This window comes from Globicephala melas, chromosome 13 (genome assembly GCF_963455315.2).
Source record: "Globicephala melas chromosome 13, mGloMel1.2, whole genome shotgun sequence".
NCBI classification, from domain to species: Eukaryota; Metazoa; Chordata; class Mammalia; order Artiodactyla; family Delphinidae; genus Globicephala; species Globicephala melas.
Window position 1 is genome coordinate 25,764,616 of NC_083326.1, and position 15,606 is coordinate 25,780,221.

General features: G+C 52.4%; 1 protein-coding gene across 6 annotated transcripts in view; it reads left to right on the plus strand.

Annotated features, from left to right (window-relative positions):
- CNDP1 (carnosine dipeptidase 1) overlaps nucleotides 1-15,606 on the plus strand; it is a 33,967-nt gene that overhangs the window by 6,079 nt on the left and 12,282 nt on the right. For 3 of the 6 annotated variants that reach the window (XM_070047078.1, XM_070047076.1, XM_070047077.1), the window contains exons 1-6: nucleotides 6,795-7,001; nucleotides 7,982-8,159; nucleotides 8,253-8,402; nucleotides 8,960-9,122; nucleotides 9,822-9,910; nucleotides 13,513-13,713. In XM_070047078.1, the coding sequence (XP_069903179.1) occupies nucleotides 6,883-7,001; nucleotides 7,982-8,159; nucleotides 8,253-8,402; nucleotides 8,960-9,122; nucleotides 9,822-9,910; nucleotides 13,513-13,713 (900 nt within the window). In that variant the 5' untranslated portion in view covers nucleotides 6,795-6,882. Of the gene's footprint in view, nucleotides 1-5,580; nucleotides 5,707-6,730; nucleotides 7,002-7,981; nucleotides 8,160-8,252; nucleotides 8,403-8,959; nucleotides 9,123-9,821; nucleotides 9,911-13,512; nucleotides 13,714-15,606 lie in introns of those variants that run through there. The other 3 variants (XM_070047080.1, XM_030868182.3, XM_070047079.1) reach the window with 3 other exon arrangements.

Sequence of the window (15,606 nt, forward strand, 5' to 3'; positions counted from 1 at the left end):
CAACTGCACAGTAGCCGTGGCACTGATTCAGGAGGAGGCCAAGCCTGGAATTCTTCCTTCCCTTTATCGCTGGGACCTTGCTTCCCAGTGGTGAAGGTCATAAAGCCCCATGTTTTGAAATCAAAACAAGTTTGTGCTGTGAACTTCAACTTTAGAAGATAAGATTTAAAGGAGTATCTAGGTAAAAAGCAGACGTGTTCTCTGGTGACAGCTCCGTTTGGACCAGTCCTGCCAGAACCCTGTCCTCCTCTCCCGCCCCGCTGAGGCGCCTCTGCTCCTCCCTGGTCACCCTCCTGCGGCTCTAAGTCTGGGTCTCCCTGCCTCTCGGGTCCCACTGACCTCAGCCCCGCCGTCCCGTTCCCCTACTCCCTCATTCTGCCGCTGGAACGCCCCGAGTTCACCTCTTGTGCCCTGAGATCATTCAGTCACTCCTACAGGTATTTTAGATTTATTCTGTTAGCACTCTTATGCAAAAATCCCTCAAAAGAGATTTAGAAGAAGGAAAAGGGGGCGGCTGTGGTGTAGCCTAGCCTCAGCCAGGAGCTCTGAAGATCTCAGGTTCACCCCAGGTTTGGGCTCCAGGCCAGGCCCCGCACCACTGACGCTCGGGATGGACACCCTCCCCTCTCGGAGCGGGAGCCCTGGGTTCCAGGGGCGGGATCAGAGCCACAGGCTCGCCTCTGAGGAGTTCCCCGTCCAGCTCTAAGTGGTGACAGCGCTCTCACCGTTTCAGACCCTCTGCCCCGACTCGGTGGGCGTGGCTGCCTGTCTGCGGGAGAAACAGCAGAGGGGTCTCTGGCGAGTTCAGTCCCTCCTCTGCTCCACCTATTTGTCTCTGTGCTGCCCGTGTTTCCAGAAGACAGAGGCTCCAGAGGCAGTGAGCCCCGGCGGTCCCTCAGGCTGATGTCAGGAGAGGCCCAGGTCCCTGGCCAGACGGGAAGAGGTGGCCTCGCTCACTGGCAGGCCAGCTTCCTGGTCCCCGCGGCCTGTGCAGGCGGCCGGCTCCCCACTGGCAAAGACCACAGGCGGTGGAGAAACACGCATGCCCCCGGCGTCAGGAGCCGGGTCTTTGGACTGGCCGCCTGCCGCCCCGGATGGAGCATTCTAGAGCCCCGGGCCTCAAAGGGCCGGCCGCTGTGGGAACTGACCTCGGGCCCTTCCTGGCGGCACGTGGTGGTGCTTTGTGCCTGTTTCAGAGCCTGTGTCCCCTGCCCGCAGCGGGCCGTCGGCCATCGAGAGGGCCAGAGCCTGTTCTCAGCTCCACGTGCGCCCCAGGCTGGCGCCCGGGGCCTCCTCCGTGCCCGCTTCTGGTGACCTCTGCCCTCCGCGGCCCTGCCGAGCCTGTGCTGGCGTCCCAGCCTCCTGTGCGGCGTGCGGGTCACCTCTGGGTCTGGGAGTGAGGCTCGGCCACTGACCTCTCCTCTCTGGGGTCAGACTCGCCCGGCAGACCCCACGAGAGGATGGTGGACACGCTGCAGTTCTTGGGACGTTCTGGGGCGTTCCGCTCCTTGAAACTGCCTCCTTGGCCCTGGCGTGAGTCCAGGCTGCCCTCTGAGAGCCACGCCCTCACCAGCCTGCAGGACTGGTTAACCTCAGCAGGAGCCGCTGGGCTCAGTTCAGAGCCGGCAAGGGAATGAACACAAGCCAGAAAGGCCTGTGTTTCGGTTTGGAATTTTTGTTTTTAATCCTCTCGTGCTGAGATAAACGAGGCTAACAAAGCATTTGCCTGTGTTATAAAATTCATCAGAGCAGACACCGGCAGAGCGACCTCTGTAAAGGTCACGCCGAACTCTAAAGGACTTGGTAAGCAGAATTCTTGGCATCCAGGTTGACGCTGGCACTAAAGCTTCTTACGGGCGGAAAAGGGTTTGGCTGATGGGCCATTGTCTGTACCCTTGGCCTAGGCTGTGTGGGGTGAGAGCGCTTTCATTTTCTATTCTTTATTCTGTTCAACATCAGAAACTAACAACCACCCCAGGCTCCTTCTGAGATGCCTGCTGTTTTTGTGGCAGGAGATAGAGAAGTGTCATTGGTTGAGGCGGCCCATGGGATCTCAAGGCCACTGTCAGCTAGGTACACGGCTCACCTAACTGTCTCCAGTTGTTGGCTGGGGCTGGGAGAGAGCAGAGTGACCACTGAGGCCTGCGTCCAGTGGGAGGCGAGGCTTTGAGGAAGTGAAGCTCTTTGGATTAGGGGAAGGACGTGGTGGGGGATGGTTACACCACAGAGGTGTGGCCTGACTTTGAGAAGTCAGGAGGTCCTTACATTTAAATGTAAGTACTCAGCACAAGGGCACGTGGAACTTTGGTTCCCAGTCTGAGAACAACCAGCTGGAATTAACAGGAGCCTCTGGAGCAAAGGAGTTTCCTCTGCGAGGCCCTGCAGCCCAGGCTGGGCCACCGGCCCCCCAGGAGGACACTGAGACATGGGCTTCCGTCTCTGCTCCCTGACCCTCACCCTCACCTTGCCTTCTCCAGCGACTGCTCCTTCCTGCGAAGGCCAAGGCCAGGAATACCCTTTCTAAGTCCCCAGGGTTTTGTTGGGTGATTCGTTCAGGTCAAACATGACTATAACCCAAGAAAAGAAACAGAACGATTAGGAACACAAGAGACCCGGGAGGAGACCAAAGGATGCCCAGGGGCCCCACCCGGGATCCTAAGAGCAGGATGAGTGCCCACGGCTGGTCTCTGCGGGCCTGACGGCGAGTGGAGAGGGGAGACGGACGGGGGACGGCTCTGGGGGCGAGGGGTGCGGTGGTGCAGGCCCTGTGGGCAGGACCGCAGCTCCAGGAACAAGCCTGATGGAAACTCAGTCCTCAGGAAGGACTCTCGGTCCTCACAATCAAGGTTTTTCCTTCCTCTCCTTTTCCTTTGGCTTCCTTTTCCTCTTCAAGTTTTCCTTTCATATTTCATTGGAGAGGAGCACCAAGTAATTTTTTAAATTAATTATATTTATTTTGGCCGCATTGGGTCTTCGTTGCTGCACGCGGGCTTTCTCTAGTTGCGGTGAGCAGGGGCCACTCTTCGTTGTGGTGTGTGGGCTTCTCATTGTGGTGGCTTCTCTTGTTGCAGAGCACGGGCGCTAGGCACGCGGGCTTCAGTAGTTGCGGCACACGGGCTCAGTAGTTGTGGCTCGCGGGCTCTAGAGCGCAGGCTCAGTAGTTGTGGCGTACGGGCTTAGTTGCTCCTCAGCATGTGGGATCTTCCTGGACCAGGGCTTGAACCCATGTCCTCTGCATTGGCAGGCAGATTCCTAACCACTGTGCCACCAGGGAAGCCCCCAAATAATTTTTTAATGCAAATTGAATGAATGAAAAATAAAAATAACAGTTCAAATATTAATTTAGATGGATCGGCTGCAAAAACTTTCCTCCTCCATTTGCACGAACCTCATCGTCCTGCCACTGTGGGTCTGCAGGGGCCTTTTCCTCCTGGGTCCTCGCAGCCCCTGGCTCTAGGCTCTGCCCACGGGACTTAGCTGCCCTCAGAAGGTGAATTGGGAGCCGCGGAGGAGGACGGGGCAGATGCTGAACAGCTCACTGGCGCCATCTGCTGGACCAAGTGCTTCGTCCACTCACGGAGGAGCATGGCTCGCTTTCACCCTGATTTTACCCCCGCCTTAGCTTCCTTTATAGACATTTCTCATACTCAGTAATATATTTATATTGTTGAATGCTTACATTTATTATTTTTATAACAACTGTATTGCAATACGATTCATTTTCCTTACAATCCACCCACTCACAGTGTGCATTGCAATTCAGTGGGTTTTAGTACGTTCAGAATTGCACGACTGCCACATCAAATTTAGAACATTCTCATCACTGAAAATGAATCCCCAACTCATCAGCAGTCATGCCCCATTTCCCCCCAATCCTCCCAGCCCTAGGCAACCACCAATCTACTTTTGTCTCTTAGGATTTACCTATCCTGGACACTTCACATAATTGGACTGATCCAACGTGTAGTCTTTCGTTTCTGGTTCTTTCACTTAACAGAAGGTGTTCAGGTTCTTTCGTACTGTAGCACGTGTCAATACTTCATTTCTTTTTATGGCTGAGTCATATTCCATTGTGTGTCTGTACCACATTTTGTTCATTCAGTCGTTCATTACTGGTCATTTGGATTGTCTCCAGCTTTGGCTATTACAAATAATGCTGCTGTAAACATACAATCACAAGTTGTTGTGTGGACGTATGTTTTCATTTCTCTTGGGCACACACCTAGGAGTGGGATTTCTGGGCTGTAAGATACGCTGCGCTTAATCGTCTGAGGAGCTGCCAGGCTGTCTCCAAGGCAGCCACACCATTTTACATCCCCAGCAATAGTGCACGAGGGTTCCAGTCCCTCCCTGTCCTCGCCAGCTCTTGCTGTCATCTGGCAGTTTGATTTTAACCGTCCTGAGCGGTGTGAACTGTGGTCGCGTCGCGGTTAGATTTGCGTTTCCCTGGTGCTAACGATGTTGAGCATCTCTTCATGTGCTTGTTGGCCATACGTATGTTTTCCTTGGAGAAATGTCTATTCAAATCTTTTGCCCGTTTTTAATTGGGTTAATTTGTCTTTTCTTATTGAGTTGTAGTAGTTCTTTATTCTAGACCCAAGTCCTCCCTTGGCTCTGTTGATGCCTGCAACTGGAGGCCAAGGGAAGAAGCAGCCTGAACCTAAGATGTCTCTAAAAACTAAAGTCTATTTCAGAAATGAACAGAGCCAATCCAGAAGGAAGAGTTGGTTTGGAAGAAGATAATTAGTTTAGTCTGCAACCTGGAAGTCCTACGCTTTTCTGGACACAGTTTTTCTGCTCTGCACCCAGCCTGGAGCCTGCTGTGGGAGTCCAGAGGAGACTAGGAAGGGGTCACAGGGAGGGGGGGAGGGAGGAAATGGGGTCTTGGGCAGAGGAAGGAAGGGACCCGTCAGGGATGGAAGCAGAGAGGCCAGATTGGTGGGAGGGAAAGAGGAGAAAGCCACGGACCGGGGGCTACCAGGCAGAGACTGTGGCCAACAGTGTCCACATGATCGCCAGTCCTGTGATGTTATTTATCACAGCGTGGCTTGTAAGTTTCTTCTCAAGGTATGCTAACCTCAGGAGCTGATGGAAAGAAACCCTACAGCACTGCACAGGATTTTATTCAGTCCTTACTTTTCTAGTATTTCATAAAGTGGTTAATCACACAAAGAAGCCTTGTTGCTGTTTTTTTTGGTTTTGTTTTTAATTATCTCACGTTTTTCTCTCTTATAAATATCGCCCTTAACACCTGGGATGTAGGGAGCTGACTTAGCTTTATAGGAAGTGAACCCATAGGAAAATTGTGTCATAGGAAAAAAAACGAGCAACAGCATTGCTTAAATACAAGCTTGTTAACTTGGTTTCTATCTTATTAAAATTCTTTAGCATTGCAAATGAAGGGTTTGGGTGAAGATATAGCAAAAAATATATTTCCCATTCTACTACCTTGTGTTATTTTAGTTCAGAAGACTGTAATCAGCTGTGTTGGATAACATTAACTTTCTTGAAGTATTTGAAAGGTGGAAAGTCCAAAACCTGGTCCTTATTTTAAAATATGCCCCCGTCACATGCTCACAGGCATCATCTCTCCTTGCTTTCCTGTTGCTGCTGGACGGAGGCATGTTCTCACCATCCTCCCCGCCCACTGGGCTGCTAGAGAAGGTCTTCCAATACATCGATCTCCATCAGGATGAATTTGTACAGGTGAGAGACACGGCACGTGCAAAATGCTTGGATATGCCCTTTGGGAATCTGGGAGAATGGTTATTTGCTGGGAGATGTGGATTTTTTTTTTTTTGCTTGACAACTCCATTTAAAATGCCTGTGACTCCTCATTGACTTAGAATTTAAATGTTGGTTAGATTCAGGTAAGAGATCCCTTCCGGCCATTCCTTCCAAAAAGGGCATTCCCAGCACATTTGATCTAGGAATGTCTGTTTAGCAATGATCAGCAAGCTCTGTTGAGCTCACCTTTACTCTGGACCGTCATCAGGTGGCCCATCCTCCCCTTCAGAGACCCTCTCCACCTGCAAAACTAGCTGAAATTCATCCTCCCCGTTCTGTCACCACCTGGCACGTCCCTCTCCTGCTGGCTCTCCTGTGCCCCTGGCATGCCTGGCCCACCTCCACCGCCTGGGAACTCCCTGAGGCCGCCCTGGACCCTGGACCCCGAGCCCCCGACACTGTGTCTGGCACACGATGTGTGTTCAGTGTACATTTATTGGGTCAACCAACCCATGTCTGGAATATTACTGTGCAAACAGACGTGAATCCCCCATGATTCATACTAAAGTACAAGGCTCAGTGTACAGGCTGCAGTGCCTAAGCTTGACCTTCATGGAATCCTTCCTCGTGTGGGCGTGTTAACTTGATGTAAGTGCCTGTTGGGATGTTGAAACCCGACTGGGGTTCGCAGTGCAGGCTGGAATTCACAGCGGGGAGAGAAAAGGCATGCACTGGGAGCATGCGCCAATGTGGGCCTCTCAGCCCAGCGCTGCTCTGTGCAGCGCCCTCATAGCCTCCCAGTCCATTAAGTTTAGTGCTAACTTGGCAGCATCCGCCCTACAAATTCCAGTTTAAAAATGTAAAACACAATATTCCTTCAGATCAAATACATTTCTTCACAATAAAAATAGAAGTGCTACAACCAGGATAGAAATCAAACTAAAATAAGTTAGGAAGTAGAGTCCAAAATCACATGTATGGTTTTTAATAAACACTGCGGCTGTCCCAGTGTAAGCGGCTCAAGTACGGACCCTGGAATGGGAAGGATTGTTCCTAACATTGAGAATCAGCAGTGGTTACGGAGCTCTTACGGGGCGAGGCTTCGGCCTGGGTCTCCCGTGTATACGTTCTCACTCCGTCCTCACCAAGAAAGACATGTTTCCTCTTCTGTCCCCAGAGTGTGGGTTTTCTGCACAACAAGCAAGTCTCCAGTTCTCTGTGTGCCCCCACGGTGTCCTGCGACATGGCTCACCTCTGACACTGTCTTCCTGGAGGTAGTGTCACCCCTACCCCGATGCCGACCTCAGACGCCAGTAGCTGGTGGTGGGCCCCCAGGTTGCCCACACTTCTGCCTGACTCGGCTACAGATCAGGGCCTCTGGTGACCCCTCCTCAGGCTCATCGTTTGCTAGAACAGCTCGCAGAACTCAGTGACACGCTTCTACACGTTTGCCCGGGGCGGGAGCTTCTGTCCTGTGGGTTGCAGGGCATCCCTTCCCAGCCCGGAAGTTCTCTGAACCCCGAGCCTCGGGGATGTTTATGGAGGCTTCGTCACGTAGGCATCACCGATTCTTAGCTCCATCTCCAGCCCGTCGTCCTTCCCCCAAGGTGGGGAGCTGTGGCTGGAAGTTCTGAGCGTCTGATCACGGCTCGGTCTTTCTGGTGACCGGCCCACACGCCCAGAAGCCTCCAAAGTTCCTCACTAGGACAAAAGCACGCTCCTTTTCACCCGGGAAATCCCAAGGGCGTTAGGAGCTCTGTCAGGACCCGGCGTCGAAGACCAAATGTTAGAACAAGAGATGCTCCTAGTACCTCATCGCTTAGGAAATTGTAAAAGTCTTAGGAGCGCTGGCCGGGAACCGGGGAGAGAGACCAAAGTGTGTGTGTGTTACTGTCTCACAGCATTACCTCCACCATAATCCGCAGCGAGGGAGCCTCACGCCCCTCCTGCAGTGGAGGAAGCTGAGGCTAATTCCAGAGCTTCAGAAATGTCCTTGAAGCCACCCACCTGTAGTGGGCAGAACCAGGACCAGGAACTCGGGTTGTCTGCCTGCCCAGCCCTGAGTTCAAACCCGGGGTTACACCCCCTCCCGGATCCTGCAGGTGCAGCGGGGGGACCTCAGAGCTGAAATGCACGGGATGGTCACAGGGGGTCCTGCAGCCTAGCTGAGGCCACCGTGGGGTGGATCAGAGTGACCTGCAGGGACGTTTGTGGGAAGCCGAGCCCTCACGGGGCGGCTGTTCTCAATTCCTAGAGACCACAAGGGGGGCGGGGACCCGCGCCTTCTGTATGAGCCTGGTGGCGCTGAGGGGCCCAGGCCAGGCTTCAGAGGCGGCCTTCCACCAACCGTCCCGTCCTGCATTGACCAGCCGTCGCTGGCTTCTGGGCTCCTGGTCACGCCTCCAGCTGTCATCTGCCAGCTCGGTCTCCAGGTCAGATGAGGGCGCTGGGGACCCGGCGAGGTGCGCCCCCAAGAGTGGGTGCGGATGACCCGCGTGCTGACCGCCTGTCGCCTTTCCTCCCAGACGCTGAAGGAGTGGGTGGCGGTCGAGAGTGACTCGGTCCAGCCCGTGCTGCGCCTCCGACGAGAGCTGCTCAGAATGACGGACCTGGCTGCAGACCGGCTCCGGAACCTGGGAGCCCACGTGGACTTGGTGGACGCAGGTTTTCAGCAGGTGCTGGCATCCCCTCCCGCCTCCAAGCGGCCACTTCCCTGGGCATCAGCCAGGCTTCCCTTCGTGGTGGCAGGATGGGGGTTTGCTCGCCCTCATGCTCAGCAGAAGCAGCACCGCGATTCCCAGTAAGGGCGAAGATCTCCACCTCAGCCCACAGGAGGCTGTAGCATCGGCCTCTCGTCCTGTCGGGACCGGGGGGGACGGGGGAAGGTGGAGGGGGTGCGTGAAGGCCCCCCACTGTGCTGTTCATGTCCTTCACGTGCTTCACATTTCTCCCAGATGGCTCTTTCCCTAAAGTTCAAATGCCTCTTTCTCAAAGGACCCAATCGCTCGTCAGGCTCAAGGCTTATTACTGACCCTCAGGAGTGGATGGGGCTTTAATCTACCCTCCCAGTGTCGCCTGCTTTAGCACTGACGAGTCTGAATAGTCTGTTAACGGGACTGTGTCCACCTGATTGGAGCTAGTAACAGACTCCTAACGCCATCCATGTCTTTGAATTTTCTGGAAGAACCAAATGGCTTTTTTTTCAAAACAGTTATCCATTTTCCGTCTGCAGCTGCCTGATGGTCAGAGCCTCCCGATACCTCCCATCATCCTGGCCGCACTGGGGAATGATCCCAAGAAGCCCACCGTGTGCTTCTACGGCCACTTGGACGTGCAGCCTGCCAGACGGGAGGATGGGTGGGTCACGGACCCTCACACACTGACGGAGGTGGACGGTCAGTGACACCTCGTGCTGGGCTGTTCTGTGGGTGAGGGACTGCTCGTAGGGCTTAAGAATTCGAGATGTGACTGCCCCGGGCTCCAGGCCTTACCTGTCATTGTTAGGAGTGCAGAGAACGCTGATCTGCTGATCTCGTGGTCCACCGGTTGGTCCAACGAGGCTGATTTTCTTTCAGTTGTGAAAGCAACCATGAACCTTTGTGCCTCTGGGCAGATCAAGTCCCCATTAGGAGAGTTCTTGGGTTTCAGGGAAAATAGTTGTGTAGGTCACATATTTTCTTTTTTAAAAACACCAAATGTAATTACGTTTTATAAAGACAAGAAAAAGAAAGGTTAATGGAGAGACACATACACCCTTTTTCATTGTCCTGCTAATTGTAAAATCTCAGAGTGAGAGGCTGTATTACGTGACATTCTGCAACACACCCGTGGGTCTTCTTCAATGAACTTGGATAAGATGGCTAATTACTAGTAAGGCCAAAGGGATCTGTATATTTCAAATTAGCTTACGTTTGCTGGCTAGCATACTATTTGTACATAAGAAACAATACTTTGTGATTTCAGAGCAAGACTTCTGCCTAGAAAAATAGAAAGCACCATTAAAACAATTACCTGTAAAGCTACCTTTGGTTTTGGCTCACTAAACTGGCAGAGGTGTCCATGCTTTTCTGAAAATTCTTCCCCCATTTTCAAAGGAAAACTGTATGGCCGAGGAACGACAGACAACAAAGGCCCTGTTTTAGCGTGGATCAACGCTGTGAGCACATTCAGAGCCCTGGACGAGGTAGGTGCCGGCTGTGCTTGGGAGCAAGGGCGATGATGGCGATGATGACGGTGATGTGATGATGACGGTGATGATGATGGTGATGGTGATTATGGTGATGGTGGTGATGATGGTAATGGTGATGATGGTGATGATGGCGATGATGGTGATGGAGGCAGCTGGCTCTGAGCTGCATGATGTCCTTTACTCTTCCAGCAATCTGCAGAGGAATGTGTTACAATCACACGCATTTTACAGATAAAGAGAGAGAGGCTTGGGAAAGGAAGGGAACGTACTCAAAGCCACCCAGCTGGTCTGGGGCAGGGTGATACCTTGATCCCGTGCTGTTGACATGCAACAACGTGACACAGCAAAAAACATGATGAGCCTGTGGCTACATCACCATCTGCTGGGACTTGTCTCTTTTTATCTTCAACTTATTCAGCTTATCTTTTTTATCTGCAACCCGTCCTTCTTATCACAAAGTATGGTTTTGTTAATAGAGACAGACATACACTTTAAGAAATATATTAGCTGCTTTGCAAATTAGCAGGATAGCGATCTCTGGGGTGTGACGTTCTGTCTGAATCCCTGAGTTCTTTCCATTCTTGTGGGAAGTGGTTTCAATCCGTCCAAGGAGGGGTTATGGTGGGCTGCAGCTTTGAGGGGAGGGCTACTCTCTCAGACCACCAACTAAAACTGTCGTTTGCTGTGCTCACGAGGATGGTTTCATCTCGCACTGCTCTTTTCTCTTCTGGTAATGAGAACGCTTACACTCCAAACAGGATCCAATCTAGCTGTGTGGCCATGGGTGGGAGACTTAACCTCTCTGGGCTTCAGATTCTGTTCTGTAAAAGTGAGGGTGTTGATATGGGCGCCGGCCCTCTAACACTGGGTGGATTTGATGGTGTGATTCCATCCCTTTCATGCAGAAATGGCCCTGCTAGTTGGTGAGCTTGAGCCTGTGCCAGGGAGACCAGGCCCAGGTATGAGACCCAGCCTGTTCCAGTCTGGGCTCCACAGAGTATGGGCTCTGTAACCTGGGGGTGCAGAAGGGGTTTGTGGGGTCACCTTAAAAATGTGCAGCCTTGCTACCTTTCCCTCATCTTACTTGTGTGGCTGAATTGAATTAAGCACTTTGGAACACTGGGAATTTAAGAGGAAGTGGGGCCCATTTGTTGGGTTCATGGACAGAAAGGGACGTGTCGGCAGTCACAGGGCAAACCCCCGCCAACCATCCCTACCCCGTCCCCAAAGAGGCTCTGGGAGCAGCACACTCCTTCCGAGACAGAGGGCTGCGAGGTCGGGCTGGGAGGATGTGCCTGTCTGGTGAGGACTGGCGTGGGTCCACCTCCGGGCACCGTCCACTTGTCCACAAGACAAGTGGAGCTGCCCAGCTGCTGCCCGAGGTTCAGGTCCTTGATGCTGCTTCTCCCAAATCCTGTCCATTGAGCAGGTCCTGACGTTGCGTTTTTTCTTTCTCGGAGGTGATTTCATCAGACTCCAGGGGCTTCTCTCTCATGAGTCTGTTGTCTCCTGAGACATAAGCAGAAGAGAGGGTTTCACTGCTCTCACTTGACTGCTTCATCTCACTGAGGAAGACAGGCTTAGTGAATCAGGACGCTTTTCTGCCTGGGCCCTGCTGACCACTGCAAGGTTGTCCTCTTGTTCATGGCACTCCCCTAAGTAAGCCCTTGGTTTCTCTCTCTCTCTCTGTTTTCTTTCTTCCTCCTTCCCTCCCTCCCTCCCTCCCTTCCTCCCTTCCTTCCTCTCTCTCTCTCCCCCTCCTTCCCTCCCTCCCCACATCCCACCCCTCTCTCTCGTTTTCTGTCCTTCTTTCTTAAGAAGAGGAAAGCAATATTTATAAGACAGGTCCTATATAAAGGTCAAAATCTGCTTTGCTTTTGGTTTGTTTGTTTTTGCGGTACGCGGGCCTCTCACTGTTGTGGCCTCTCCCGCTGCGGGGCACAGGCTCCGGACACACAGGCTCAGCGGCCATGGCTCACGGGCCCAGCCACTCCGCGGCACGTGGGATCTTCCCGGACCGGGGTACGAACCCGTGTCCCCTGCATCGGCAGGCGGACTCTCAACCACTGCGCCACCAGGGAAGCCCCTGCTTTGCTTTTTAAATTTCAACTCTGAAACGTATAATTGCAAACAAAACAAGCAATCCCCACTCTGCCCTTAGAAAAGTCAGTTAATCTCCCTGAGCCTCACTCCCCTCATCCACGATCTAGGAATGCGCATATCTGTCTCCAGGCTTGTTGCGTGGATTCAGTGAATATGGAAAGGTTCCCTGGAGCCTGCGAGTACTAGGCCCTTTAGGAGCTCTGGTCTCTTCTTTCCTCCTTCCCTTCTGCCCTCCATCCCCTCTTTCTGTCTTGCTTACAGAGCACTTAAATGTACGTCACCTCACTGGATTGTCTTACCAAGAGGCAGAGCAAGTATTAACAGAGAAGTGGGCTGCCGAGAGGTGAAATGACTGGTCCCGGGTCCCTGGGTGTCAAGGGACAGAGCAGAGGCCAAAGCCCAGGCTGGGCTGCCAGCCCCACGGCCTCCTCCAACACTTAATAGCTATTGACTTGTATTTTATCAATCACATTTTGCCAGAAAATTCTTAGGCTTTCCAGCTACTTCTTGGGAATTGTTTTCTAGTTAAATGTTAATAAGGAGCTTTCAAATATTAAGATTTCAGAACTTTAGCTTAACTTCCTAAGACACATAGAAATGTATTCAAGGAATGCATTGAAAAACTTGTTATCCCCAAATGCCCTTAAGCAGCTGAATGACCGAAGGTCACATTTCCTAATACATAATCCTCCACTCATCCTGCCTTTGTTAATCTGGGGCCAGGCGATCCCACTTATTAGAGCTAATAAGTGTGTTTGCATTGCCTCCTCTGCATAGAATAACTGTTCACCCCCGCCCTGCACGTGCCTTATGCTCTAGGAAAAGCCATCGACCCCTCTTCTCCACACGGCTCTCAAAGATATGAAGTTATAAATTATACAGATATAAAAAGATCAAAACCAAATGGGGGAAAGTCACATTGTAAAAATTTTAAAGGCGCTATTCCATGTCCTAATATTAGGGGAAAACTCAAGGTCCATTTTGCTGCAAGATCAAAGCCTTTGAATAAGTTAAAAGGCAGATTGAACTCGTAGCTGAAAGATAACAGATACTTGAAATGAAAATTATCCTGAGGCTTAAACATTAGACAACCTTTCAAAGAGTTCTCATTTATCATGCTCAGAATTATGAGGACAGAAAAGAGATTTGTAATTGAGTAACCTTTCTGGAAAAATTCCTTCTGGGGAGAAAGAGGAACGGGCTTCTCTGCAGGGGCCGAGCGGAACCCCATACGGTGGACGCAGCCTTTTCTTTAGGGATGCCCTGTCCAGATCCTCTGTCATCAGTCTTAGGTTGATGGCTCACTGGCCATTACCTTGAATTCTCCGTCACAACCTGAGTTAAAACCCCTTCGTTATAAACAGAGCTTTTGGGAATGTATATAATAATTCAGTCTGTTTAAGTTACATGCAAACAAATCCTGGATTTTAAAAGGTGAAAGGGCAAGGTGTCCAGTTTTTTTGACAGCGTGGTTTGCTCCACTGTTAATTCAGGATCTGCCCGTGAACGTCAAATTTGTCATCGAGGGGATGGAGGAGGCTGGTTCTCTTGCCCTGGAGGAACTTGTCCAGAAGGAGAAGGCCGGGTTCTTCTCAAGCGTAGACTACATCGTGATTTCAGACAACCTGTGGGTCAGCCGGAGGACGCCCGCGCTCACGTGGGGGACGCGAGGGAACAGCTACTTCATAGTGGAGGTATTGCCAACGGCAGCCGCCTGGAGGTGGATCTGTGCTGGGGTCCCGGCGGGGAGGACAGGGAGTAGACCCCGAGCCGGGGGCATGGCCCCGGGGGATCCGGGGTCCTGGGACTGGGGGAGTTCATGAAGCCCCCCCAGCCGTGAACGCATGTGCTGTGTACGTTTTTCTGGAGAGAAGATTGAGAGGGGTTTGTGACGCACCACGTTTTAGGAACTCCAGCTGTGAAACTTGGAGGCAGGCACGGGGGCACTGGGGTAAGGAGACTGACCGCCTGATCGGGTTCTGGGGATGCTGTGAGTGGCCGTTACCTGCTCTGCCCACCACGTCTTGGACAGAAAGAGAAGGGGTGCCAGCACTGACAAGGCCGGCACCCGAGGTCTGGCTCATCCGACGAACGGCCTTGAGCGCACCTTAAGTCTGAGCCTGTTTCCTTACCTCTGAAGTGAGCACAGTAATCCTCCCAGCCTTGCTGTGATCACTGAAAGCGACCTCGAGTTCCGCCCTGACACGTAGTCTGCTTCCTGCTCCTTTTCTATTAATGCAGACAAGCTGTGATGGAGCCTGCAATTTAGAATCAGAAAGTCCTCCCTCATAGAGCAGCTGGAAACCGCAAAGCGGGGGTGGGGTGGTGGGGGGGGGGTGGTGTATGAGAGCCAGAGGGCGGGTGCGACCCTGAGCCGGGAAGGGCTTCTGCTCTCCCGCCGGGGTCCGGGGCAGCTGCAGAAGCAGGGTGGGGTCCGAGCTGTGCAGGCCGTGGAACATCTCGCCGTCGTTGGCCTCTTTCTACTGCTGAGTCAGAAGGAAGTTTCTCTGCAGAGACGTGCTGGAAGTAGTCTCTGTGGGGAACAGGTGGGCAGGAAGAAGTGGCTGGCGGGCAGGTGAGGGTGTTTAGTCCCCTGTCCGAGCAGTGGGATATCGTTTGCAGCTGTGCTCAGGAGCCGGTGGTGGGATACCCCAGTGGGCAGGGTTGATCCAGGGCTTAGGCTGTGCCCGATGGTGTGATGGAGGAGACGAAGTCAGTCAAGACGTCGCCCACGGAGAGGCTGAAGGGATGCACAGGGGCATTCAGGTTGAATGGGGAGAAAAGAAGGACAGGAGGACGAGAGGTGGGGAGGTCTTGGATGGGTCGAGGGACTGGACGTCTTGCTGTGGCCCAGAACGGGGGAGGGCAGGCTCGTGACGAGGGGGCCAGGAGGAGGGAAGCTGTGAGCAGAGGTGGGATAAGGCGGCGAAAGATTTCAGAGGTGGGGCCCTGCGACCCCAAAGTGCTTTGTTAGCATCCCTGCCTGATGAGATACAGGTCCTAAGCTACAGTGACTAAATGGAAGATTCACCTGGCAGGGCTTTAAAGATGGCGACAGAGGCAGAGAAGGGCCAGCCGGGCAGGAAAGGGGAGAGACAATGGGTCAAAGAGAATTAAAAACCCCAAACTCATTAGAACTTGGGAACCGATTGGACATAATGTGCCTGGGAGAAATCCAAGATCTTTTTTTTTAAGATTCTTTTTGATGGGGGCCATTTTTAGAGTCTTCGTTGAATTTGTTACAATATTGCTTCTGTTTTATGTTTTGGTTTCTTGGCCGCGAGGCATGTGGGATCTTAGCTCCCCGACCAGGGATCGAACCTGCACCCCCTGCCCTGGAAGGCGAAGTCTTAACTACTGGACCACCAGGGAAGTCCCCAACATCATTTTAAGGGGATAGATTTATAGGACTGGCATCTCTCCTTGTTTTGGAAACAGCAAGCTAGGAGGAAGTAATTGTAGGAGAAGATGTTACAGTCTAGACCTCCTCAAGTTCAGAAGCTGGGAGCACACCAAGGTGTTATGTACCATAAGCGACTAGAAGCTTTAGGTCTTGTGAGTAGGTCAAAGGTCAGACCTACGGAAGG